This window comes from Schistocerca americana, chromosome 9 (assembly GCF_021461395.2).
Source record: "Schistocerca americana isolate TAMUIC-IGC-003095 chromosome 9, iqSchAmer2.1, whole genome shotgun sequence".
In the NCBI taxonomy this organism is placed as follows: domain Eukaryota; kingdom Metazoa; phylum Arthropoda; class Insecta; order Orthoptera; family Acrididae; genus Schistocerca; species Schistocerca americana.
In genome coordinates this window covers 70,933,223-70,959,945 of record NC_060127.1, presented here as the reverse complement: position 1 = coordinate 70,959,945, position 26,723 = coordinate 70,933,223, and the positions used below count along the sequence as shown (strand labels likewise).

The window sequence follows — 26,723 nt, the reverse complement described above, 5'->3', positions numbered from 1 at the left end:
CAAATGCTTTTGTATCATTTTCATTAGACAGACTGTCCTAAAACATCTAAAAACTAGATTTGGTTCTGCAATGCGAACATATAAAGCCTTCCAGAATAAAATTTCCACTTTGCAGTGGAGTGTCCACTGATATGAAACTTCCTGGCAGGTTAAAACTGTGTGCCGGACTGAGACTCGAATTCGTGACCTTGCATTTTGACAGTATGCCCTGAGTTTGAGTCTCAGTCCGGAACACAGTTTTAACCTGACAGAAAGCTTCATATAAAGCCTTGAAAAACACATGGTGGAGGTGCATTGAAAGTGGACCCATATTCTGATGGTACTCAAATTGAATCTGACGTTTTATCGTATGCCCCACAATTGTTCAGTACTCTGTGTGGAAGATAATATCAATAGTCCTGATAACTAGAAAGTGAGCTTGAGTCAGGAAAACCCACATATAAGTCTCTCTTTTCTTTTTTGTAGACATCTCTACAGCATCCAGATCTGCAAAATTATTTTTGTAAAGAATGAAATGTAATAAGGGATCCAATGAAAAGAACAGTTTTCACTTTTTTAATGGTTCTAATAATCTGACATAAAAAAATTTGAAAAGAGGATTTTTTTGGGTTCTGTCTTATCAAAATTTCCTCTCAAACATTCAATGACATAATTTGGTGGGCAGTATAGTTTTCCTAATAACGTTCTACAGGAAATTAATGAAAAATTCAAGTAACTAAGTAAACATAAGCTTAGAAAAGAGACCTCTTCTAGTGTTGGTCTGGCACTTATAGAAATGTGTCATCAGGCTTCGTATCCTGTATAAAGAAACCTTTATCAGGCTTGGAAACGTCTAGAAAAGAAACACACCTATGGCTGCTGTTGCACAGCTATTGGATATGGCCCCTATGGCAAAGGGGTGCCCGTTTTCTCACTTTAAAAGGAATCAGTAACGGTCCCCCCCTCTCCCCCTACCACTACCCCTCTCCCCCTCCCTATCCGTCCCCATACCTCTCCCACCACCCCTCCCCCTCCCCTTTCCCCACTCCCCATCCCCCTCTCCATGAACCACACCAATATAGTTACAGAGTCTTTCACCAGTGTGCCACATAAACTGCAGACTATGCTAATATAAAATATGCTTTAACTCAAACTGGATTTAAACTAGCATATCACTAGCATTACACAGTAAAAGGACGTACTAATAATTCTCTACAACATGAACCCACTCCGAAAATGTCAGGAACACTGCCTTTTTTGAAGTTTTTAGAGTTATTTGGATAATTTCTCATTTCCTAGTCATAGACTTTTGTTATTGCCTTCCCCACATCACACAATTGTAGAACATTAAAAAAAGATGTCAGATTTAAATTGAGTACCAGGAGAATTTAATTAAAAAACACTGACTTTTAAAAAATTTTCAGTGTATACAGTCTATTTTCATATATTATCAGTTTAAACCATATGTGGTATTTCAAATAGCATTTGACTGTTCAAAAATAAATCTACACATAATACACATACTACTGATGGTGAATCAGTGTACACAAAAATTCATAACAGTTTTATATCAATTGAGCTGTCACATGAAACTTTGAGATCAGGCATGAAGTACTGATCAGGTACTGTGGTAGAAATAACTCACAGAAGTAATAAGTTTCATAAAGGCACTTTATAGAGATGCTCTTTTTCAATTTATTACAATACCTGAAATTAAAAGAAACCTATTGTAATACTTATTGTAACAGTTGATAGTTCACTGTTGTTGGCAGCAGTCGAAAACAAGATTTCAGAATCATGAAGACTACCGACTTGTATCGATATGTATCAAACAGATCTATGGGGCCGAACGATTGCTTAATGGTGACAGACTGACATAATGTTATGAATGAAGTTCCACCATGGGGTAATTCGCCATTGCATTAATACAATTATCAGTATTGAGAAATTATTCACCCCACTAATGTACTTGCCTGTTTTCGTTTTCTCCTTGTCGCAGCTCTGCGAAATGTTTATAATAGTTTTTCTTGCTTTACCCTTTGTCAACGGAGTTATAAGACGTGGATGACCCAGGTGTAGCTTCTTCATTCATCATTTTTCTGCTTACACATCAACACAGATCAACTGCAAACAAGTGACTGTTCACAGTCTAATGGCTACTTAACTGCGAAGCCACACTGAGCTGGATTGCAGTCGGTAGTTCCAAGCAGCGCAAAGTACATGGTCTAAGGAACTGAGAAAACCACTTTCTTTCAAATGCTTTTGTGTATTTGCCAGTTCTTTCACTTTTAAGTAGTTGAATAAAGGTAGAAAACCCACTAATGACATAAACAAATAAAATCTGCAACTGTGGAGACCATCAAATAGAAGATCACACTCTTGGAAATCACAGTTGGTGACACTGTTTGTCCAATGACATATGGATAAAGAATAAAGAATGAACAGAACAAAATTAAAGTATGGCTTTAAACACAGTCATGTTAGCAATTTATTTATATTAGTTTTTTCACCTTGAGGATGTAAAAGTCTCTGTCGAAATCATGTACAAGCACAACACAGTATTAAAAGCCTTATGAGCTTCTGTTTCCATGGGTTGCTCCTGATCCCAAAAACAGTACAAATGCTATTTTTACATGGTGCAAGAAAGTGATCAGCATTTCCAGCAAGGGAAAAGTGTGTTGGAAAGTCACGCTGAGAGCATGAAGTGCCAGAGTTTCAGTGCATATTTTCAGAAGTCACTGCTTCAACAACAGTTTTCAACACAATCAGTCATACATCACTCTGAGGTACTTTTATTAATACTTTGAAGGAGGGAATTGTGAATTTTGTCTCAATTTTGAGAAAATGTATAAACAGATTTTAACCTGAAAGTACAATTTATTAATTGGTAAATGTGTATTATTTACTAGCTAATACAGATTATTTTTGGTTTTTTAATAAAGAGTTCCAGTATCAAATAAGGCAGTGTATTCCGAGCCACAGACCATTCTGTAGAACACCGTACAGTGCAATCCTGTTTACTATCAGATGATGATACATGAGCGGATATTTTATGGGTTTTGGGCACTGTCAAGAGTTATTTGTCAGTTTGGATCCCAGCAGATTTTCTAGCATTATTCTCTTTGTTATTTATGCATAGTCAAAGTGCAAAGAAAATGCAGCTGCAAAAATCAGAAGTTTTTTTACAACACTGTATACGGGTTGGCACAGTACATGACCTCATTGACAAATCTGAAATGATTGTTCTAAAATTTGATGAGAGTGTGAATACTGTATCTCAGAAGATCCAGATGGATTTGTGTGTATGATTTTGGGATCAGACAAATCATATATAACAATATGTTTCTCTGCTTCCACTTTTTCTGAAACACATAATGGCAAATGATTTACTTGTAAGTGTAAAAAAACTGATTTGGAAAACCTAAAAGAAATGTTATGCAGTTACCAGTGGATGTGCCAAACATTAATTTAGAACTTTTAAATATATTTGTCAGATACTGCTTGAATTAGGCAAATCCAATCCTTGTTGTTATAAAGTCGAGTGGTAGATCCTGAATTAGCACTCTCGGGAATGAGGAATATAAGAAGTTTGTTTTCTTGAATAACACACTCAATTAACAGGCATGGAAAACATTATACATGAATGCAGAGCAGTCCCTCAAATATCAGAATAGGTGTGATGGGAAAACTGCATAACTATGTAAAAAAATTCACAGGCAAGGGTTAGTTGTGCAAAAGCTGCTGCTGTATACGGCATCACTGATTTGTGCATAATCACAACTTTAACAGCCCTGATAACACTACCATTCACATACGGCAGATGACAGCTGTCTGATACTACAGTGGCCCCCATGGCAGAAGCGAAGTACCATCAAGAAAAAGTGCAGGACAGTTATTGTCACTGTGGTTGTGGGTGTGGTGCCAGTACCGGAAAATGATTCTGTCTGCTTGGTGCTTCAGCTGGAAATGCCTCTTGGAAGTTGTAGGTGGGCTTGGTGCAATCAAGAGAGAAGATTGTGGTTTTGCCATTTGCCACAGTGTCTAGTATCCACGTAACTCCCCTCAAAATGCCAGATGGATCAGTATAAGGAGGCTGTAATGGTGGTTTCATGCTGTCCATACAAAATCATTATGTGCAACCAATCGTCCAAATCATTTAGCACATAATTTGGTGGTATGCCGTGTCTGGAGACTTGTGAGGGATGCAAGTTATATGGTTCCACAAATGTTGTATAAAGTCTAGATGATCATGAGGTGAGGATTGCAGAGAATTGGCATCAATAAATTCTCCCAGGAGACAAAATGCTTTGCCATTAACCGGTTTTTCCTCTGAGGAATCCGTGTCTGGCTTGTAAGTATTCTGCAGCCCAAGGAGAACTATCGGAAGAGCATTCGTCCAGGTGGTATCGTGACACATAAGCGAGGCTTTGAGGGAATGGTGCCATTGCTCAATCATGCCTTTGCTTGCCAGATGATAGCTGGTGGCTTTATGGTGTACATATCCACAGAACCTTGCAAGAACTCCCCACTTGTTCTAAACCTCCAGAAATGTCTCAGTTTAGCTGGTGAGTCTGTAGATAATGTACAAGGGGTGTACAGTATAACTGGCCATGTTTTACCCACCTGAGTTTTGTGATAATTAAGCCAATCTGTCCTTTAACTGACTTCGTGAGCCACAGTTTAGGAATTCTTCCTATCTGTTATGTGGAGATGCTCTCAAAGTTTTATATCCCTTTGCAGAGTGTAGCAGTGCTGTTGGACTCTGAAAGTGCAATACAACTGTGTACGTTCTACATAATGAAGCAGGAAGAAGTTTTTGTGCAAATAATTTTTACACAAGATGCCATTATAGTGCATTTATTTAAGAGACGATGTAAAATGAACTTGTTCACACTGATTGTAAGCTAGCTGTTAATGGTACAACTTATTGTGAAAATAGTTATTGTTGCAAAAGTGATTTTTATACACTTACTGAAATATTGTTAGTCTGATATTTGTGCGTGTTGGAGATAGCTGCAGATAGTGTGTTCAAAAATTTCTCTTACAGACTTCTAGGATTGTAGGACTTGTAGATGGGAATGAGTACATAATATTTTGAATATGAACCCACATCCAGAAACATACTGTTTCTGTGCTATAGCCATTTGAAAACATGTTTGCTAGGTAGGTATGCAGTAGTGTAGTCACAGTGGGGAATGGTTATGTCAGATTGGCTGATGTCATTTGACATCTGTTCTACCTGTCTGGCTAGTCTGAGCCCCATTCACATATCTGTGAGTGTTAGAGCAAAGGACTGTGTACATGTTTCCAGAATACACTGACAAGAAACTCACATTAATGGAAGAGCTACTTGTCACTTTTATCGAGATTGTTCTCTGTGATGTCTGATTCCCATTGCATACCCTTTCACCAGAATCCTACAACAGCTTTGTGGAAGGATACCTTCACTGTCAGCAGGCGGACTATGATCCTCCGAGGAGACACTGCATACCCAAAGTGGAGGGGGCCGTACTACACCACATTGAAGAGAACTTGTCAAAGTGCTTGCTATTAATGAGCAAAATTGTAAAACAGGTGATGTGCTGGGTCACACTGAATCAATTATTTGTTTCCAAATGGTTGTAGCACAGAAATAGTAAGTTTCCAGACATATGTTCCATTCAAAATCTACTCTCTCCCTTCTACAAGTACTAGAAGTTTGTAACGGGAATTTCCAAACATCTTGTACATGCAATGCAAAATATTCGTTTACCTGTAGTGCCTGTAAAATGCAGTCAACATTAATTTATTCTCACTGGGTAAATAAAAACTGTAGCTGTTCCTTTTTTATTTTCAAATAACTGTTTCTAATTTTTATACAAAAATTGGTTTCCAGTCCAGCATAATGTTGCAATTGGTCAGAAAGTAAAGTTGTGGAACTCAAAAGTAAATTAATAGTAGTAATAATATAACAGATAGAAGACAATCTTAAATAATCCCATAACTTTCTTCAAATTAGATCGGGAGAAGATGTTGGCAGCAGACGGTGGAGCCAAATTGATGAACTTTGTGTGCCTGCTGGGTGACCTGTACCACAAGGTCGTGCTGAGGAATGGGCTGCCACTGCGAGTGCTGGCCGCCCCACTGGCGACCTGCCTCGGCATGGTGCTTGGGCGCAGCGCTTCCAAGATTGAGATCTTCACTCAGCAGGTAGAGATTTGCTGCAGATTACTGGCTTTAGCAGAAAATTGCTTGACAGTGGTGAAATTGAAACCTTTTGTTAATTGGGTAAATGGAAAGGGGGGGGGGGGGGAGGAGAGGACACCTCGATTGTGAGACTTTTATGTGGTTGTGCATTAAAAATATGAGGATTAGCTTCAAGATTTTATAAATGGTACTGGCATTTAACATTACTATTGTTTTAAAATTTGTCTTTTGCTATTGTTAAAACAATGGCAGCTCAGGAATTGACTAAGTAGTTCAGTGAGTGTTTCAAGAAACAGTGGTGGAAGATGGGGAGAGATTGTGTGGAGGTTTTAATCGGGCATCCCTGCCCCCCAACAATTCTTGTGAAGGTCTAACTTGGTAATAGCGCCTCAAATCGCTTCATGGCATTTTATGTAACCAGTTTCCCTCATAACTGTCCATTGGTATGCTGAATTTTCTCCTTGTTTTGAGTCTGTCATTGTTGAATTTCATGAAGATTGACCAAAATTAGTTATTGTTCCAAAAAACGGGACATGGTGCGAGATAAAAGTATCCTTAGGCACTTTGGAGACAGCAGCATGTTCGTTTTTGTGTGAACGTTTAGTTGTGAGGTAAGTTTGGTCTAGGTGGATTCTGCTCAATTTAATCACAGCCCTGAAACAGGTTTTTGGCAATTGATGTAAGGAAATACTTAAAAATTCAACCAAGAAAATACAAAAAATTTGTGTACAGTGTGGTAACACGAGATAAGACTTTGACATATGTGGACAAGCCGGAAATTAAGCAGCAGTCCACGGTTTGGGTGTTCTGGGATGAACCAAAACAGACTAAAGTTGTCACTTCGCGAAGCACTTCTGAGAAAGTTGTTGGCTACACTGGAGTTGTCACGACTGTTGCTGTAGAAGATCGAAGAACAGTTAATGATAAGTGATGTACAAGAAGCCACTGATGAAATAGTGTCGTAGAATGGAAGCGTTACAGAAGTGGTAAGCACATTTATGCAAATGTTTTCACCAAGTTTCTTACAGGACCTATATAAATTCATTGAAGGAAGCCGTGTTCCATACATTGATGTTTGTTGTTGGAAATAAAGTTCTTTATTCTATGTAAGTAACACGATCAGTGAATTTCACCACTTGGTTAATATCCAGTGTGACTAAAAATATATCTAAAATTTTTGTTTTCATGTTGAATGCCTATTTTTAATTATATTTTCTCATTGCACAAAGGTGAAACATTATAAAGGAATACACTTGTAATCGTAATTCTCTGATTTTCTTTGTGTGTGTGTGTGTGTGTGTGTGTGTGTGTGTGTGTGTGTGTGTGTGTGTGTGACAACGTTTTCAGTAAATTTGACACTTATCACAGGAAACGCTGGTAGCAGAGGTATATTGGTACAATTCGGCTGGTATTGATTAATTTAAGCTTGGTGCCAATTTCAGCAAACACGTACTTGTTTGCTGTAAGCAATGTAAAATATTATTTTGTGATTTGTATCGACAAGATTTCAGTTTCAACTTCACAGAATAATTTAATGCTTAAATGATCACTACCTCTGTATGTCCATCTGCTTTTCCTCTCCCTCATAGTGTTAATGTCGAATGTGCAGTGTATCTGTGCTGTACATGCATCTCGTATGTGTACTTGTCAATAGCTGTTTCACTTTATAATAAACTCTTTTGAAGTGCATTAGCCATCAGCCAACATTTTCATGGCTTCCCACCAACAGTGTAAACTTGCACACGAAATTTATTGAGCATAAGGACACTTTTCATATGTTGTGCAGTGGAGGTTTTACTCTACTGGTAAGAAGCATTGTCTTTGCTCTACTGTTATTGAATTAAAAGGATGTTTAAAATACCCTCAGACTTAAAGAAGAGTGTATAATTTCTAATTCTGGAGAAGGCATGTGCTGGCAGGTGTGAATATTACTGAACCATAAATATTGGCACAGCTTATTTACAGAAGAATAGTATGAGATGGCTTCAGGGAAGATCGGTCTGGGCTACAGAAAAATGTAGGGACATGCGACTTGATACTAACACTACAACTTACCTTAGAAAATGGGTTGAGGAAAGGGAGACATACGTTTATATCATTTGCAGACTCGCAGCATTTGACGATGTTGACTGAACTATACTCTGTGAAATTTTGAAGGTAGCAGGGATAAAATACGGGGAGCAAACAATTAAATGCAGCTTGTACAGAAAGTAAACTGTGGTTATAAGAGTTGAACATGAAAGGGAAGCAGTGGTTAACAAGGGAGTCGGACGGGGGTCGTAGCCTGTCCCCATTGTTATTCAATCCTTACATTAAGTAGTAAATAAAATCAAGGAAAATTCAGGGAGAACAAATAAAAACTTGAGGTTTGCTGATGATATTGTACGAGGGCATGCTAAAAAGTAATGCCTCTCCAATTTCTTTATGTGAAAAGTTGTAAAGCTTTTTAAATAAAATAAATTTTATTAACATGGTACATCTTTATTCTTCATGTCTACATGTTCAGCATAGTCACCCTGGCAACAAATGCATTTCTCCCACTGAGAGACTAGTTTGTTGATGTCTTCACTCTAGAATGGATGACACTCTTGACAGAGCCACAACCTCACCTTTGCTTGCACCACTTCATCACTATGAAAGTGAGGTCCTTGAAGGTGTTCTCTAAGTTTTGGAAACATTTCAAGATCAGTTAGGGGCAACTCAGGACTGTATGGGGGATGATTGACGATAGCGAACCCAAGATGTCGGATTGTTTCAGATGTCGTAGTGCTTGTGTGTGGTCTGGTATTGTTATGCTGAAAGAGAGGATGCTCCGTGGGTGAATGAATTCTTCGAATTCGTGCTTTCAGTTTTCTCCAGTTAGAAACTTGATTACAGCAAACTGTTTCTTATGCACCAAATAATTGAGTTACACACTGCCATGTTACATGCTACAATTCAGAATGGATAGTGTTTTGAAAAGCTATTATAGAATGATTGTCGAGAAAAACAAAACAAGGATAATGGAATGTAGTGAGTGTGTTACTTTTCATTGGGACCTCACCATTCAAATTGATAAGGAACTCCTGGGCAATCTCGAACAACAGGGCATTCATTTTGTTTGGTGTGTTCAGAAAGGCCACAAGGATAGTTGCATCGATACTGGCAGCTTCATTCTGGCATTTGATGGGGACACCATCCCAGAGGTGGTCAGGATTAGGGTTGATTCATGTAACATGAAGCCATATGTCCTGGCACATTTTTTCTGCTGTAGACTGGACACTCCATGTGGTGAACGTGGATGCCCCCTCTATGAGAGCTCCTGTGCTCCGCAGCCTGTCTGCGCTAGTTATTATGACCATCACTCACCACCCACCCAGTTCTCTGTGACACCTCCAGCTGCACCTTCATGTGAAATGTCTTTTTGCTCAGCCATGGACAGACTCATCTTGCGATCAAGGGGACATCCGCTACATGGCGTTTTTCCTTCCGCCCGTTCAGACAAGAATATATCATCCTCTGCTGGCTTCCTATCAGCAGTACCAGGTTGACCCACGGTTTTTTACTCCGTAACACATCACCCCTCCCCCCTCCCTCACATTTTTGTAGTTGCCGCTGCCTCCCACATGGTGGTCCATATTTTGATGGACAGCCCACGCCTTTTGAGCCCTACACAGTAAACATGTCTTCCTACTCTCCATGTTTGTTACGGTAACTCTCACATGGTTACATCAGTCCTTGGTTTTCTTCATGAAAGTGATTCTTTCTCTCAGGTTTAAGTACCTGGATTTCCTTCCAGAATTGGATTCCCTCGATTAGCACTTGGAGTGGTTTGGAAGGCCTTTGGCTATGTCTCAGTGCTGGCCGTGTTCTCGTCCATCCCCCCTTTTCCTATGTTTCTTCTGGTCTTTTGTATCATTTTGTCTTCCATTTTCTTGCTGCTTCTTCCTATGGTGGTGTCCCCGTTGTGGTGGGATCGTGGTACGATGTGGAAATCAGGGTGCATTGGTGGTGGTGCTGGTGCCCCATCGCGAGTATCACCTTTGAAGAGCTCCCTGCTCTCGGCCTTCCCCTGCTTCACCCCCTCCCTTTCCCTTTCATTACTCTTCCTGCCTCATAGTGCTCCTTCTGTCTGTTTGCCCATTTTACTTTCCTGTTGACTGGACTGATCTGTTCGTGTTGCTCCTCCCTCAGTTTCTGTCACTTTACGTCATGGGACCGATGATCTCGCTGTCTAGTCCCCTCCTCTGCAACCCCTCCCCCCTCCGTGCAACCAACCAACAATGAAGAAACTGTCTGATGAGTGGCTGAGGACAAACATTCCAGGCATACCACTGGTCAGAATTGGCACAAAAAGGCCGAGGGGGTGGGAGGTGGCATAAAGCGTGTCAGTGAAACCACCCTATTCCCTGGGGTGTTAATTCCCACACTTTTCACAGCATAAAACAACTGTTCGCACTGTGATAAGTGACAGGAAGATGTTCTGCACAACCCTTGACCTGCTGACACATTCAGGTGTTTCAGCCCTTCTCTAAGGATGCTGTGGAGCTTCATCTCAATTGAATCTGATTGCTCCTATATGGAACACAGTCTGATCACAATTTTTGCTCTCGTGTACAGGTTGGAACCATTGGGGACTGTGCAGTGAAATTTGAATGTGACCTGAAGCAGCTAATCGTGCTTGTGCTTTTTCAGTGCTCCTATTTTTTGTCCTACTGTTGCATAATTATGGGGGTATGTGTCACTGACACACGATTGAATAAAACAATGAAGGGTCCCCTAAGACCAGTTTAGGAAAAGCCTATTCGGCACCTGCCAATCTGTACTGAGAATTTTAAAAATGCACCTGTACAGACAGAACTCATGATGAGAGTACCAGGCAACTGCAGGCAGGCTACATTGCTGCTCTTCCGCTGCCACAATGCTGCTCTTCCTCCTGATAGATAATAGGCCATTCAGAATCAGTGTGTGGCATAGGGGTTACCAGTCTGTGAGTGTCTGACCTGGTCACGGGTTCTGTCTGTACATTTGTATGTCCTCAGTAAAGGTGGGCTTGTGCCACTGAGGGTTTTGCTGAACTGGGGGTCTTAGAGGAACTCTCTTCCATTTCATACAAGCACGTGTCAATGTTGCATGTACCCCGTGACCACATCACAGGACGACACAAAATAGGAGTGCTGAAAAAAAGCATGAGCACCCTTGGCTGCTTGTGCTTCCAACCTGCACACGAGAGCAAAAATTGTGGTCATGCTGACCTCCAAACGAGTGCAGTCACATTCAAAGGAAATGCAGTCCCACAATGTCCTAAGAGAAGGGTTGAAATGTCCGAGGTGTCAGCGGTGTCAGAGTTCATGAAGAACATTTTCGTGTTGCTAATCATACTGCGAACTGTCGTTTTTGACCACCAGATATGTGGGAGTAAGTGCTCCAGAGAAAGGGGTGGTTTCATTGAAGCCCATTAATGCACCACCTACGATCTTTTCGTGACAGTTCTGGAATGTTTTCATCAGCCATTCATAAGAAAACCGTGTGGTTTCAACACTGGGCATCAGGATTCTAACCTCTTCTTAGAAGTGTCAAAAGAAGTGATGAAATGTAGATAAGAGGGGCCATGACATCCTTCCGATCATGTAACATGTCCACGGTGGCATTAGGCAAAATTGTGGTGCAATATGGTGCCTATGTGACACCATTAACTCGTCTTACACAGTACATGAACTATTGAGCTGTAGCCCCTCCCCCTCCCCACAAGTGTCGATGTCTTGCTGTTTGAGGTGTTGTCGAGCCTGAGGATGACATTGCACGTTGTCTTGTTTTTGCACTATTACAGAGGTATGCCATATGCACCTATGAGCCAAATTCAAAACTTATGAGCCCAATGTGTGTGAATTATGGAGTTCCAAGAAACTGATCCTTTAATTCTGTTGCTCAGTGAATTAACATGTGTGATAAAATTGGTGTGTCCATGGACGAATTCCATGCAGGAAATCCATCGTTTTGTTTGCTACAGTTACCTCGAGACATACGCTTCGTAGTTTTATCAACAAAAGTTGTCAACTTTGTCAGGAGTTTGGGACGAGGTTCCAGTACTTGCGCAGTTTGCATTTTTCTGTTGCACTAGATACTGTGTCTTTTGGAAATGCAGTTACCAACTATTGGTTTACAAAACTGCATTCTGATGCGTGACAGGAACTCACTATGTCAGTACTGCAACTTAAATGTAGAAGAGTTGCCCAGCTGCACAGAGATGCAGTCAAGGTCATGTACATTTTCTGTTTAACGTTTTGTTGTGAACAACTTTTTTCCCATTAGGAAACTGATAAAGAAATGCAGAAAGGTTTCTGATTTGAGTTCTGACACTGAAGAGGTACTGTGTCTCAGTGTCTTATGCCAAATATTTCATGTTTGTGAAAGAAAAGGAATATTGCGCTCCACAGATGTAATGAAGTATGAGTGTAACTAATGGGGAGACTTTGCAGACTGCTCAGACATGTTCAATTTTATTCCTACTTGCAGGATTTGAAGGTCAGTGCCTGGATATCATTTAAGTAATGCAGTACTACAACAGTCAAGGAAATAACTTTGAAAATGTGAAGATTCAGTTACTGTTAATTATATAAAATTTCAATCCAGCTAAAAAGAGCAGCCTGTTGCTGTGTGTGTAGTGACTTGGCAAGACAGCCAAGCCACTAGGAGATAGCCGAAAGGCACGTGTTTAAGCTCACGCGGGCTGGCGTGAGGTCTGGAACAGTTAAGGGAATTTATAGTAGCAGAGAACGTAAGTAACTATTGGAATACTTAACTTTAATTCATAATTGGTGAACATCGGTCTGACAGTACATGCATCACAAGATAAATAGCAAATGATAATGGCGCCTTGCTAGGTCGTAGCAAATGACGTAGCTGAAGGCTACGCTAACTGTCGTCTCGGCAAATGAGAGCGTAATTTGTCAGTGATCCATCGTTAGCAAAGTCGGCTGTACAACTGGGGCGAGTGCTAGGACGTCTCTCTAGACCTGCCGTGTGGCGGCACTCGGTCTGCAATCACTGACAGAGGCGACACGCGGGTCCGACGTATACTACCGGACCGCGGCTGATTTAAAGGCTACCACCTAGCAAGTGTGGTGTCTGGCGGTGACACCACAGTGTGCATAGTGTTCTAGTCTTGTAATCATTAGAGCCCTGGTTTGATTCTTGTTAGACAAATATATTTTTATTTACAGTTACTGGAAGTCTATATTTATTGTCAAATGGACATGTTGTGTAGCAGATACATATGTGGTGTCTCGTATACTTTGATAGTTTTCAAACCTTAATGCAAATTATTTTGCAACTGCACCCTCATGGTACATACTGTTGTTGTCCAGCAGTGTTCTGGAGCCCATTGGAACAGTGGTCTACTTGCTGCCTGTGTATGTAAAATATCAAAGTGTGTGTTAATACTGCCGTTGCTCAGCAACTTTGGGCCACCCAGCCAATGCACATTTGTTAATACTATGTACCATTCCCTATGTTTGTATGTATCTGTAATTTGTAGAAATGAAAGTACATTTTCTTTTTTAGATTCGGAATTTCTGTACACTAATTTTAAATTACGAAGAATACTCGCATTTTTGTTTGATTAGTAATTGAAACTAAAAAATGTACTCATTATTAAAAATTGTAACTGAGTATTTGTTAATTAGTATTTCAGTTTGATAGTAAATAAAAATTCAAATAATTTTTTTTAAAACATTGCCTAGTGAGAATAAAACCGGTGACTTTCTACGCATAGAGCTGTAGGTAGGTCTGCATAAAAGCAGCTCAGAGCTTTTTTTATGGTTAGCAGCACTCAGCTCTTCACATCTTCAAGTCAGTTATTTGGAATTTTTTTTGAGAGGTACATGTACTGGTTTAGTGACTTGTTGTCTGGGCATTGACCTTCCAATGCTGTAAGAAAATTTTAAATTGAATTTTTGTATGAGGTACGTCCTGTTCCAATTTCCTTACTGCCCTGACTGCCTGTGGGCACTGGGTCTGAGTAATCCCACTACAGATTGTGGCCAGGATGTATTGAGAAACGTAGTTGCGATCTGTTAGCCACCACTGAAGGCTTTCCAAACCTTTGTATAACTCTTTCTTGGGATAGGAGCAGCTGTGCCACATTGCTGCCATTCAAGTGTTGCAGTTAGGAGTAAACATATGAGGGCAATCCCAAAAGTAAGGTCTCCTATATTCTTGGATTTTCTACAATAGTTTTCATTTTAAAGGTTGAAGAATGCTTTATTTTTTTACACAAAACCAATTTTTGTAGAAACTGAGGCAATTTCACAATGCCCTTATCATACCAGCTTGATACAGTGTTCTTTGGGAATCATCGAACCTCACCTTTCACTTTGTCATCAGAGCCCATCTGCCATCCAGGTAAATGTTCCTTCAAGTTAGAGAAGAGGGGGCAGATGCTCAGTCCATAGTCTGGACTGTGCGGTAGGTGGTTGACGGCGTTCCTACCAAAGTTTTGCAGGAGATTGATGGTTTTGAAGGGGATGATTGGGCACACATTGTTGTGAACAATGCTTACATCCATGCTAAGAATTCTTCTTCTCCAGTTCTGTATTGTCCTTCTGAGGTTTTCAGTGTTTCACAGTACCTGTCAGCTTTTATTGTTGTACATGTAGTCAAAAGTCTATCAACAGTACCCCATTCCAGACCCAAAACACAGTTGCCTTACCTTTACCAGCCGACTGCGTTTGAATTTTCACAGCTTGTGTGAGGAGGGATTCCTCCATTCATGTGACTGTTGTTTTGTCTCAGGTGTAAAGTGGAGTGCACAAGTTTTGTCACCCATGACAATAGGTTGTTCTTTGTGTCTGCATAGCCACCCACAACAGTGCGGCTATCAAAAATAGGGCACCTTTTTTTTTGGGGTTGCACCCATATAACTATTAACTTATTAGTGTTGTGGAAGAAATTTTGTTACCTTTCAAAGTGTTAATAATAGGCTTCATGCTTTGGCTATTTTCATGATTTTTACCTTTTTCTATGAGCCAACATATATCTTATTTAACAAATATGTTTGCTTTTTTTCAATATGCTTAACTTCTGTACAGTACTGTACTTTACAATAAATTGGCATTTCTGTCTTAGAATGTTGTGGTCGTCAGTCCAAAGACTTGTTTGATACAGCTCACCATGCTAGTCTATTCTGTGCAAGCCTCATCATCTGAAATAACTACTGTGGGCTATATGCATTTTAACTGCAAGCCTTGTCCATGTCCTACAGTTTTTGCCCCTCCCCTCTCCCTCCCCCACTTCATTCCATTGCAGTAGTAATGATTCAGGATGTGCCCCAACAATATATCACTTCTTTTCTAGTTAAGTTGTGCCATAAAATGTTTCCTCCCAGACTATAGCTCTTCACTATACTATGGAGCAGAGAAATTGCTGGCAGAGAAGTGTAGGCCAGTTCTCCGATCCCTCATCTTCCTTCGTTTTGTAAGTGCCAGTGAGAAGCCTGTGGCCTAGTCCAGTTTGGTCGGTAACTGTAAGCTTAAACTGTTGCTATAATGTCATTTTCACCTCAAACTTTTCCCATTAGCATTTTAAGGAACGGCAGCTGCCAAATGAGCAGTTATTAGTTATGGGGTTTATGTGGTGGTGCTCCACTTCATTTATGCTGTTGCTTTCATAGCTTTGCAACTTTGTTGCTAACCACTATCCAGCATTCTTTTGTTTGTGTTCAAGGTTGCTAAAACAACATGTGTCCTGAATGGAGGTTTATGTTTGCAAAGAGATCAATGATATTCACTGGGTAGTATTGCTATTTTCGCTGGAGGGTTAAGATGACTGAGTTTCAGTTCACACAAAGGGAGTCGTGTATGAGGCATATGAATTTCTTTGCAATTTCAGACAATAGCGAGAGAAACGATACCTTATAGGCACTGCAAATGGCAGCATTAGAGGTGCATCATGTTCCACTATGATCCATACAGAGAATATTTGTAGAATCATGTGCAATGGAATCCTGTAACAAATATTATGAGGAATGCAAAAGCTCTTGTTCAAAATGTAGTCTGCCACTTTAGTAACACATCCACATCCAAGGATGCCAAGTGTAACGTGTAAGGGTCGGTGGTAAAATTATGTCTCAGAAGAAATGCAGATTTGACCCCCCCCCCCCTACACTACACAGTGGGTGACAGTAAATGAAACGTTCACCTTAAAGGTGTGTCGGAATTAACAAACATGGTGGATTTTAGCAAGAAATGTTTTTGATCACTTTCCCTTGCACAGCTGGAGGCAGTTGCTTACCTCACATCTTCTAAAAGATGTATCCCATAACTGTCATCCTGCTTGGTTTCTTCTCCTTCGGTCATGAGCTCTAACATTTGTGCCATAAACAATGTATAATGATGTGACAAATGGGTAGGTTTATATGATAAAGATAGTAAGAATCATAAAATGTTAGAATGCCTACTAATTTTGTATGTTTTATTAATTGCAAAACTAGTAAAACAAATTCTTGAGCTGGCCCATCATTAATATTCATAACAAGATTCCCGGTCATTAAACTTTAGTTCCTGAGCACTACAAAAGTCACAAAAATGCTGTACATGATTGTTGAATTAACATGAGATCCATAAATATGTTTTCTGAGGCAACCATAACAGCTACTTCTGTCTTGATGCGGAGTTGCACCTCACACACCAGTTCTCGTGTTGCCGCCTCGAAAAGTAATCATAGACTGCCTTGAATTAATACAACATTGCACAAGCACTTCATCCAAGGCAATTTCTCAACAAACTGTTCTGCCTTTACGTGAGATCAGATTTCATACACAGATTCATGTATTACCTCCTCGGAAACTGATTGTAGACTGGTAGTGAGCTATCTTAGCAGTTTGGCACCTGCCCTCTCAGGGTGCACTTGTGATTGCTCTATCCTTCTCATCAATAAGCACTGACAGTAACTAAAATTTGTAGTGATCATTTTCTGATGAATTGGGTGATACTGAAATCATATTAACAAGTTCTCAGTGCAAGTAATGCATCAGCATAGTTGGAACAGTATATTAACATTTCTCTGCGCCCACCGTGGTAGGTTAATCTCCACTCTCTCTCTGCTCCAGTATGATACAGCTCTTACTCGCCCTGCCATTCTCAATCTATGTGATCATCTGGCGCATCCTTCGATGAGTCTGTTTTGTGACCCTTAAAAAAAATCTTCCTGTGTGTGCATTAAAACATAGCAAAAAAAAAAAAAAAAAAAATGTGGGAAGGGATGTGGCATAAATGCCACTATCCATTCAACAGCAAAATTAATTTTCAATCTTCATGAAAGGATATTAGTTGACGGAGGACTGTCACTAATTTGGACGATTTCCTGAAATAGATTGATCATCGTACTTTATTGGAATTCCATGACTGTGGCAAATATCTTAAAAATCAGAAGTTAGCAGACGTCTTAAAACGACAAGATCACTTTCAAAGAGGGCTGGTACTACAGTGGAGAATTCCAAAATCTTATACAGAAAATGCAGTGATGGAAGAAGCATTCTGATTTAAAGATGGTAGCAGCTTCCACTTTCATTGCAACCTGATAGATAATAGTGAGCCTTAGTGAAAGAAATGTTAGTAAGAAATTGCATATGCAGAAATAAGATGTGCAGAATGTACGTGAAGAAGCAGTAGATGATGTGACAGTGGAAGACAGACTTAAGTGCATATGTCATCCTGAAAATCTAAAGAAAACAATTTTCTGAAGGGAGGCATCTGAGAATGGTTTTCTGAAGGAAGGCATCTGCGAAAAGTTTGTTGAAAGCATTGTTGTTGCTTTAAATGACTCCTCAGATTATCTTCAGAAGAGCACAATTAAACAAAAAAAAGGCATTAAATATTATGCTTATTGTTCTTTCTCCTTCCTAAAGCTGTAAATGCTGTTCCCTCAGTCAGCTCCTGTTCCTGTCGTCTTCACATTCCTCTCTCCCCCCAAAAATTTACCAATGCAAAGCAGAACATCCACCAAGTGTACACTGCTAACTTGCTAAGCTAAGGAATCCTTAAAAGTTCACATCATCAAACTGGAAATACCATTATAATTTGACAGATGCCAGTAACTTCTAAAACATAGGAGAACGCATTAACAATATTTTGAGAAGGAAAGTTGCTACTCACCATAGCGGAGATGCTGAGTCACAGATAGACACAACAAAATGACTCTCACAATTAAAGCTTTTAGCCATGGGCCTTCATCAACAATAGATATACACCCCCCCCCCCCCTCCCCGCACAGACACACAACTGCAGTCTCAGGCAACCAGTGTGGTTTTCAATTGCCTGAAACTATAGTCGTGTGTGCGCGCGTGCGGCCGTTGTCGAAGAAGGCCCATGGCCGAAAGCTTTAATTGTGAGAGATTTTTTGTTGTGCCTATCTGCGACTCAGCATCTCTGCTATTTGGTGAGTAGTTACTTTCCTTCTCATAATATTGTTACAATCCATCCTCGATGTTTCATTGTTGGAGACTGATTTAATATGCAGAAGCTGCTGTTTCATTGCAGTATTTTCCAAACATTTCCTTTGTGTATAGTTTTGCAGCCATAATAAATTATCTAGAATAAGTTGTTGTTCACTTCTGAGTATAAAGTCTTTATTGCAGTGTGGTATCTGCTGATTTTGGGTATCATATTATTTTCAAATGAGTGCCTTGTAAGACACTGATCACACACATCAGTCAGTATTGCCTGATGGTGTAGTTTGCCAGGTTCACTCTTCTGAATGCAGTCTGGTTCCTATGCAAATTATAGCTAACCTTTTGCTCTCTGTATTTTATCCCTACTATCTTCAAAATTCCAGAGTCCAAATTCCAGTAAACATTGCCATGCTTTTTTTCACCAAAATTTAAGTTGTATTATCAGCACTGTTTCACATGTTCCTGCATTTTTCCAGAACTCAAATGTATCCTCCCCCAGTTCAGCTTGAAGACAAATCTTAAGATATTCTGTGAATAATGAGATCACTGCTGTGATTGCAGATGGTGATGAATGGAGAGAAACTGCAGCTACATGCATCAGATGATGTAGCTCAGCTAATGATCCGCGCACGGGAACTGCTGATGGGACAGCCCCCACTAGAAAACAGCAGTGCCTGGTACATACTTCTCTGCATCGACCTGGAGGCTCGCAAATATACGGCTCTCCCGGACCACTTGCTGTCACTCTACGAGTCCAATATAGCATCTAAGCAAATTCTCTCACTTCTCAAGAAGCTTAAATCTGATTCGTAGTATACATTTATTTTGTTGAACAAAATTTGTGTGCTGTGAATATAGTATTTAATGTACACCACAGGGAAACACTGAGGATCCTATAGTAGTGTGTGCTATACACCCTGTAGGATTAGAGGTAATAGTACTTCTTTGGATTGTCAAAGAAGGCTGTTCTTGTTGTGACTGAAATATTGTTGGCAGCTGCAATGAGTTGCTGAGTATTGTATTATTTTTATAATGTATTTATTCTATATCTCAAGTACTGAATGATATTTGAAAAACGAAGTATTGTAGCCTTCACTGTAAGATATTTGCATTCCGTTTGTTGCCAAGAATATTGTCAGATACTTGTATCAGTCTGTAATTTGCAGTGGAAGCTGACTACAATAAGAGGTAGAAACATACGACAGATTGAAATAATTAATGAGTATATTGTCAGCAGACAGACACTATGACCATGCAATTCATGGAGAAAGTTCTAAACTTTTATTTCTGGGATATGCCCCTGAGAGACTGAGCTATCAGAAAACTTTACGTGAAACAAACACACACACACAAACAACAACAACAACCACCACCACTAACAATATCGAATGTATGTAAGATGAAAGTGAATCTTTAAGCACATAAGATTACAACAGAATTTCTCACAGGCATTGTTACTTGAATATTGGTGACAATGGTTTTCACTGAATTTCTCACAGGCATTGTTACTTGAATATTGGTGACAATGGTTTTCACTGCATTAATCTTGATCAATATCAACAAAAAAATAAGCATGTCAGTCACGCAGATGCACAATTTAATAACTAGGTTGGTATTACAAAAGACCAATTAGAGAAATTAACAGTATGCATCATGGATGTGGAAATGAATCTATTATGTTTTTTCTTGGTACTGAATACATTGCAATGCTTTCAGCTTACACTTAGTGCAAAATTCTTACCGAGGTGGTGGACTTCAGCCGTTTCCTCCAATATTTGTTCTCTCTCGCTTGACAAACTTCTACAGAGCAACACTCTTCTTGTGTTTATGATACAAGTAGTCACATCCTATTATCTGTGCATGCAGAATGGTAGGTCATTATTTTGGGCAGTGGCAAATGATCATTTGAAGCATGAAGATTGTGTTGATGAATACAAATATTCTAAATGGTTTTCGGGATTTCATGCGCGTCCCCCTGCCCTCAGTAAAGTGCATTTTTTGTTTTGTATATCCTCTTTCTCCAAACATCTGTGGTCCAAATATATTTGCTACCATGGTGACTTTGTAGCTGAGCCACACACTTCACAGTGGTTTGCAGAGTATGGACATGGATATCAACCTTTACTTATTTACTGTGTAGGTGGTCACTAAAAATGTGCAAATACAGTGTGTATTTACGCATACAAAGAATGATTCGTACTTCTAACATTTTACCCAAGTGTGCAAGTGTGTGTGTGTGGGGGAGGGGGGGCGAGATTCCTCAGCAGTACTTTCCGTAACTGGTGCATTGGTTGTGGCATTACCATTACCTTCCACCAGGATCTCCAACTTATTTTTCTATTTACGGGATCAGGTGAACATTTAAATCCATAAAGGAAATGATATATAGGAGATAAACTGATATGTTGCATCACAGACATGACTGTGCTCATGTCAGTGCAGAGATGCATTGCACAAAATGCAATGAAAGCCACAGAGGATTTCATAAAAACTTAGCGTGAACAGTATAAAACCTAAAAAATAATCAATTACAACAAACATTACAATAAAACAATTGATAATGATGATAAGCGTTTTCTGAGGACTAACCTGATTCAGAGCATATGCCTATAAGGAAATTTTTGCTTCAAATTACCATTTCTATCACCACCCAGAATACTGACCTATCCTTATGGGATACTTTGTTGGAGCCTTCTTGTAAGTGGCAACAATGCTGTGTATTCTGAACATGTGGTAACTCTTAAGGTTTGTAGACACATCTGGTCATGTGTATGCCACACACAAATGAATATCACGTGTTTGTGAACTGGCAGCTAGAAGTGTGTCAGAAAGTGTTCCTGGTCTTTGTCTGAGGAGGAAGGAATTTATTGAAATTTAACAGTAGGAATATTACTTCTCCATGTTGTTAATTAACCTGTCAGTCAGTGATTGATGTAACAGTCAGCTTGTGTTGTTAAACACCCGTCAGTGGTAAATCTGGGGACTAATTTGAAGTATACCTCTATGATATACTTCTGAATTATTATTGTGTGTTTAATAAAACTATTTACATTAACAAATAAATTAACAGCTACCCCCTTACCTTTTGAAGACCATTACAGCAGAATTGTGCCATATTTAGTGAATTTTCTGACTGCAGTTTTATCACAAGAGTAAACTACTTCACAACAACTCGTGAAATGACCCGCATATCTTTATATCTGAAGTGAGATGATCTATCCAGTTAATGGACTTAAAACATAAAACAGATGAAATACAAGTCATATAATAGTATGGCTGGTTCCTATTAACAGAACCACAGCTGCCTGTTTTAAATGCAGCATTTAAGTTATAAAGGCATATAACCAACATCAATCTTTTACACTAATACATACATGATAACATCATTAAATTAACAGTGAGCAATGAGTTAATATAACTAATTAATGAGTGATTGTTCTTGTCAGGTGCCTTGGTTACTGAGGTGTTAAACATAATTATCAAGTTGTTGGGCAACATGTGTGAAACATATTGTATGCTGAAAACATATTGTGATGGTGGTGTTCTGATGCTTCTATGAGATTGTAAGAGGTGGACAGTGATTTGTTCAGATGTTATAATTCTGTTGTTTTGTTGATGACTTCTTGTAATGTTGAATGTTGTGTTTATTGAAAGAGGAGAAGTAATTATTGTTAGAATAATTTGAATAATTGCTGTGGCATTTTGTGGTTTCTTTTGGGGGTTAATAAGATGGACCATTGAATTACTTCACTCAATTGCTTTGCAGAAAACATTGCATTGTTCCAGAAATATTTTCCCACCTCTGCAAAGTGAGTGGAAAAATTAAAGCAGCTATCCAGTTACTCAAAATAATTTATTTATTTTTCAGAGGTCCTGCCACTAAAGATTCACGACTTAACTACATCAAAATAGCTATTTTTCTTCTCATTCTTGAGTGTCATAAATAGTGTGATCATTCTTTTGTAACTGATTGGTGTCTAATTGTATATGACTTTGTCCTGTTGACTGTGTTAGTTATTCAAGACATTTTTGGCCTCCATTGTTTTTATGGCATACTTTTAAGTGTTCTTTGTACTATTATTAAACTTTTACAACTATTTTTCATATCTTAAATCTATTCTTATCAATATTTTTTTAAATTATGATGTTTTGATTATCCTCAAGACAACTTAAATTTCCAGTTTGAATGTAGATTACAGTACACACTAAATTACTTCACTATATATGCTGGAGAAGGGCAATCATGAAATAAATTTTGCTTGATGTGTAGAATGTCTACATAGAAGTTTCTCACAAACAAAGAAATAAAGCAAAGGAATGTGATAGTTTAAAATCCTGAAGGAGAGGGGTACCATGGAATCTTAAAAACAAAAAAAAAAGCCACTCCCTGTATAATGCAGTGTTGAGCTATAGTAGGCACATAAATAAGTTGATCATATTTCCAAATTTATGTTGTTGAATTGGGAATGGTTAATAATTAAAAGCACATAAGATTCACTGTATTTCGCTCAGAAAAATTCACTTGTGCTTATGGCAGTAGCAATATTTGTCATTAATTACTGCTGAGGTTAGCTTCAGTCTATGGCTGTAATGTTTCAAAGTTGGTTACCTATATTTTCATCAAGGTATGTACCACAGTGGTGTATAGTAATAAAATAAAGGCAGTGTGTGCTTACAACTGAGTGCAGCTATAATTGTCTTGGCACTAGGAAAACTGTGTAAAACAAAGAGAGCCTACGAAACATAAATTATGTGAATGACTGATGTGAATTATTGTAAAATAAGACAAATATTTTTCAGTCTTTGCTATCCAGTAGTTACACAAATCATGCAAGATGAACAATGGAGCCAATAAACATATTTTCCAAGTAATTGTTTCTCTTTTTGCATTCTGTCCTTGTATGCAAAAATAATTTTCTAACATCCTATATTTTTCTAAATAAATTTCTCAAACAATCAGATTTTCTTCACTGGCATTCTTTGTTGACACCTCTTTAAGAGGCACTTCAATTAGTAATTGTTTGTTCAGTGTGTTCAGCTGCCACTGAATGTTTGCACTCATGATATATCCAAGTGTCCCAGACATGCAGAGGACCTATGAGGGTAGGGGTGGGGAGTGTGTTTACTATTTATCCAGTGAATATGACAAATTATTTTTTAGGTTGGCTTAATCTGATTGCATTTTCCAGTGATGATTAAAACTTAGCTGATGTCCGGAACCAATTAAGACACGGACTTACATGTCTATGATATTGAAATGTAGACAAGGAGTTTATGTACTGAATGAAAGTTATCGTGTCTGTTTCAAAATTTTTCATTTATAACTGCTTAACTAGAAAAAAAAGAAAACAAAGATGAACAATGCAATGTGATTATGTAAACATGGTACTTAATGAAAACAATCTCTATATTATCACTTGAATATTCATTCAGATTTCGGTGTGTACTGGGACTGCAGATGTGTACCTGCAAACGAACAAAAAATTAATCAAGTAACAATTTTTGAGGTGATGACTGAAACTTTGTGACTGTATCTCATATGCATCAGTACGCTGTGTTGCCAAAACCCCAAGAGTACAAAAGAGTCTTTGTACTTGGTCTGATAACAGCAGAAAATTTAGGAGACTGCTAGCATTACCAAGGCACTATTTCCAGTGTCATTTTAATGAGCGACTCCCTGTTGACCGCAAACAGTGGTCTTGCACTGCAGAAAGTTAAATCAAAGTCTATTGACTCTGAATGAGCAGTTTACTAAAGACGTGTCCTTTTATGCAGCTAGAAATGTTGTGCATGGGTTCTGAGAAAAGAGAAGTATAACATTTTGCAAAGTAGTGACCTACCAAAGATTTAAAAAAAAAAAACCTTTTTTTACTTTGATAGCTGATTTTTATAGATTTTTATGAGCTGAATGCAAATCGTGCCTTAGTTTTTTTTGTATCACCCATAGTTTTTGAGCAATATGCTTTTTGTTATATAGTACAGGGCTATTACAAATGATTGAAGCGATTTCATAAATTCACTATATCTCCATTCATTGACATATGGTCATGACACACTGCAGATACATAGAAAAACTCATAAAGTTTTGTTCGGCTGAAGCCGCACTTCAGGTTTCTGCCGCCAGAGCGCTCGAGAGCGCAGTGAGACAAAATGGCGACAGGAGCCGAGAAAGCGTATGTCGTGCTTGAAATGCACTCACATCAGTCAGTCATAACAGTGCAACGACACTTCAGGACGAAGTTCAACAAAGATCCACCAACTGCTATTTCCATTCGGCGATGGTATGCGCAGTTTAAAGCTTCTGGATGCCTCTGTAAGGGGAAATCAACGGGTCGGCCTGCAGTGAGCGAAGAAATGGTTGAGCGCGTGCGGGCAAGTTTCACGCGTAGCCCGCGGAAGTCGATGAATAAAGCAAGCAGGGAGCTAAACGTACCACAGCCGACGGTTTGGAAAATCTTACGGAAAAGGCTAAAGCAGAAGCCTTACCGTTTACAATTGCTACAAACCCTGACACTCGATGACAAAGTCAAATGCTTTGAATTTTCGGCACGGTTGCAACAGCTCATGGAAGAGGATGCGTTCAGTGCGAAACTTGTTTTCAGTGATGAAGCAACATTTTTTCTTAATGGTGAAGTGAACAGACACAATGTGCGAATCTGGGCGGTAGAGAATCCTCACGCATTCGTGCAGCAAATTCGCCATTCACCAAAAGTTAACATGTTTTGTGCAATCTCACGGTTTAAAGTTTACGGCGCCTTTTTCTTCTGCGTAAAAAACGTTACAGGACACGTGTATCTGGACATGCTGGAAAATTGGCTCATGCCACAACTGGAGACTGACAGCGCAAACTTCATCTTTCAACAGGATGGTGCTCCACCGCACTTCCATCATGATGTTCGCCATTTCTTAAACAGGAGATTGGAAAACCGATGGATCAGTCATGGTGGACATCATGATCAGCAATTCATGTCATGGCCTCCATGCTCTCCCGACTTAACCCCATGCGATTTCTTTCTGTGGGTTTTTGTGAAAGATTCAGTGTTTAAACCTCCTCTACCAAGAAACTTGCCAGAACTGCGAGCTCGCATCAACGATGCTTTCGAACTCATTGATGGGGACGTGCTGCGCCGAGTGTGGGAGGAACTTGATTATCGGCTTGATGTCTGCCGAATCACTAAAGGCACACATATCGAACATTTGTGAATGCCTAAAAAAACTTTTTGAGTTTTTGTATGTGTGTGCAAAGCATTGTGAAAATATCTCAAATAATAAAGTTATTGTAGAGTTGTGAAATCGCTTCAATCATTTGTAATAACCCTGTATAAAAATCCTATGCTGTACCGTAAATGGGGAAATTAGTGAAACACTTTGTTACAACATAATCATGGTTTGTATTTACAGTAAGCCACTTAAAATAATCATATGTGTTAATAGAGGTTTCACTTGTCAGCTGGAATTGGTTTGTTTATTCTTTCTCTTTTTTCTTTGAAGCTTCATTTGTAGCTTTTTCTATGAGGAGTCGCTTGCTGAACTTCTGGGTGAAGTTACCAACAGTAGTCCCCCATCACATTGGTGTTCCAGTGGCCTTGGTAGCATTTTTCAATCACTTTAATGTCCTGGTGAAAACGCTCTCCTTGCTCCTCATTAACATCTCCCATATTGTCCGGGAAGTAATCAAGGTGACTGTTCAAAAAGTGAACTTTCAGGCTCATTAGACATCCTAAAAGTTTTAACTTCTTTAACGTTGTAGCTATAATAGAAACATATTGTGGGTCTTTTTCATGTCCTAAGAACTTTGTAATGACTTGCTTGAATGACACCCATGCTTCTTTCCCATTTAAGGTCATTGTGGATTCAAAGTTAACATCAAACATCAATTTTCTAATGTCAGGTCCAACAAAGACGTCTTCTTTTAGATGCATACATGTTACCATTGTGTAATAAAACAGCCTTTAAACTAGTTTTGGATGAATCAATAAACAGCCTTCAGTCTGGTATTTAATACCAAACTCATTCATCAGACCAGGAATGTATGAGCAGTACACTAAATCACCTTGTTGAAAAAGCTTGGAAAATTGCTGCCCTCTCTTTCTATAAATGTATATGCTGGTTCCAAGTGCCACTTTTCTTT

The 26,723-nt window shown here is 39.1% G+C and overlaps 1 protein-coding gene across 2 annotated transcripts in view; it reads left to right on the top strand.

Annotated features, from left to right (window-relative positions):
• The window catches only part of LOC124551003, a 57,627-nt gene extending 37,544 nt beyond the window's left edge, over positions 1–20,083 (top strand). For both annotated transcript variants that reach the window (XM_047125842.1, XM_047125841.1), the window contains exons 4-5: positions 5,978–6,168; positions 19,154–20,083. In XM_047125842.1, coding sequence (XP_046981798.1) covers positions 5,978–6,168; positions 19,154–19,405 — 443 coding nt within the window. In that variant the 3' untranslated portion in view covers positions 19,406–20,083. The remainder of the gene's footprint in view (positions 1–5,977; positions 6,169–19,153) is intronic.
• The last annotated feature ends 6,640 nt before the right edge of the window (positions 20,084–26,723 follow it).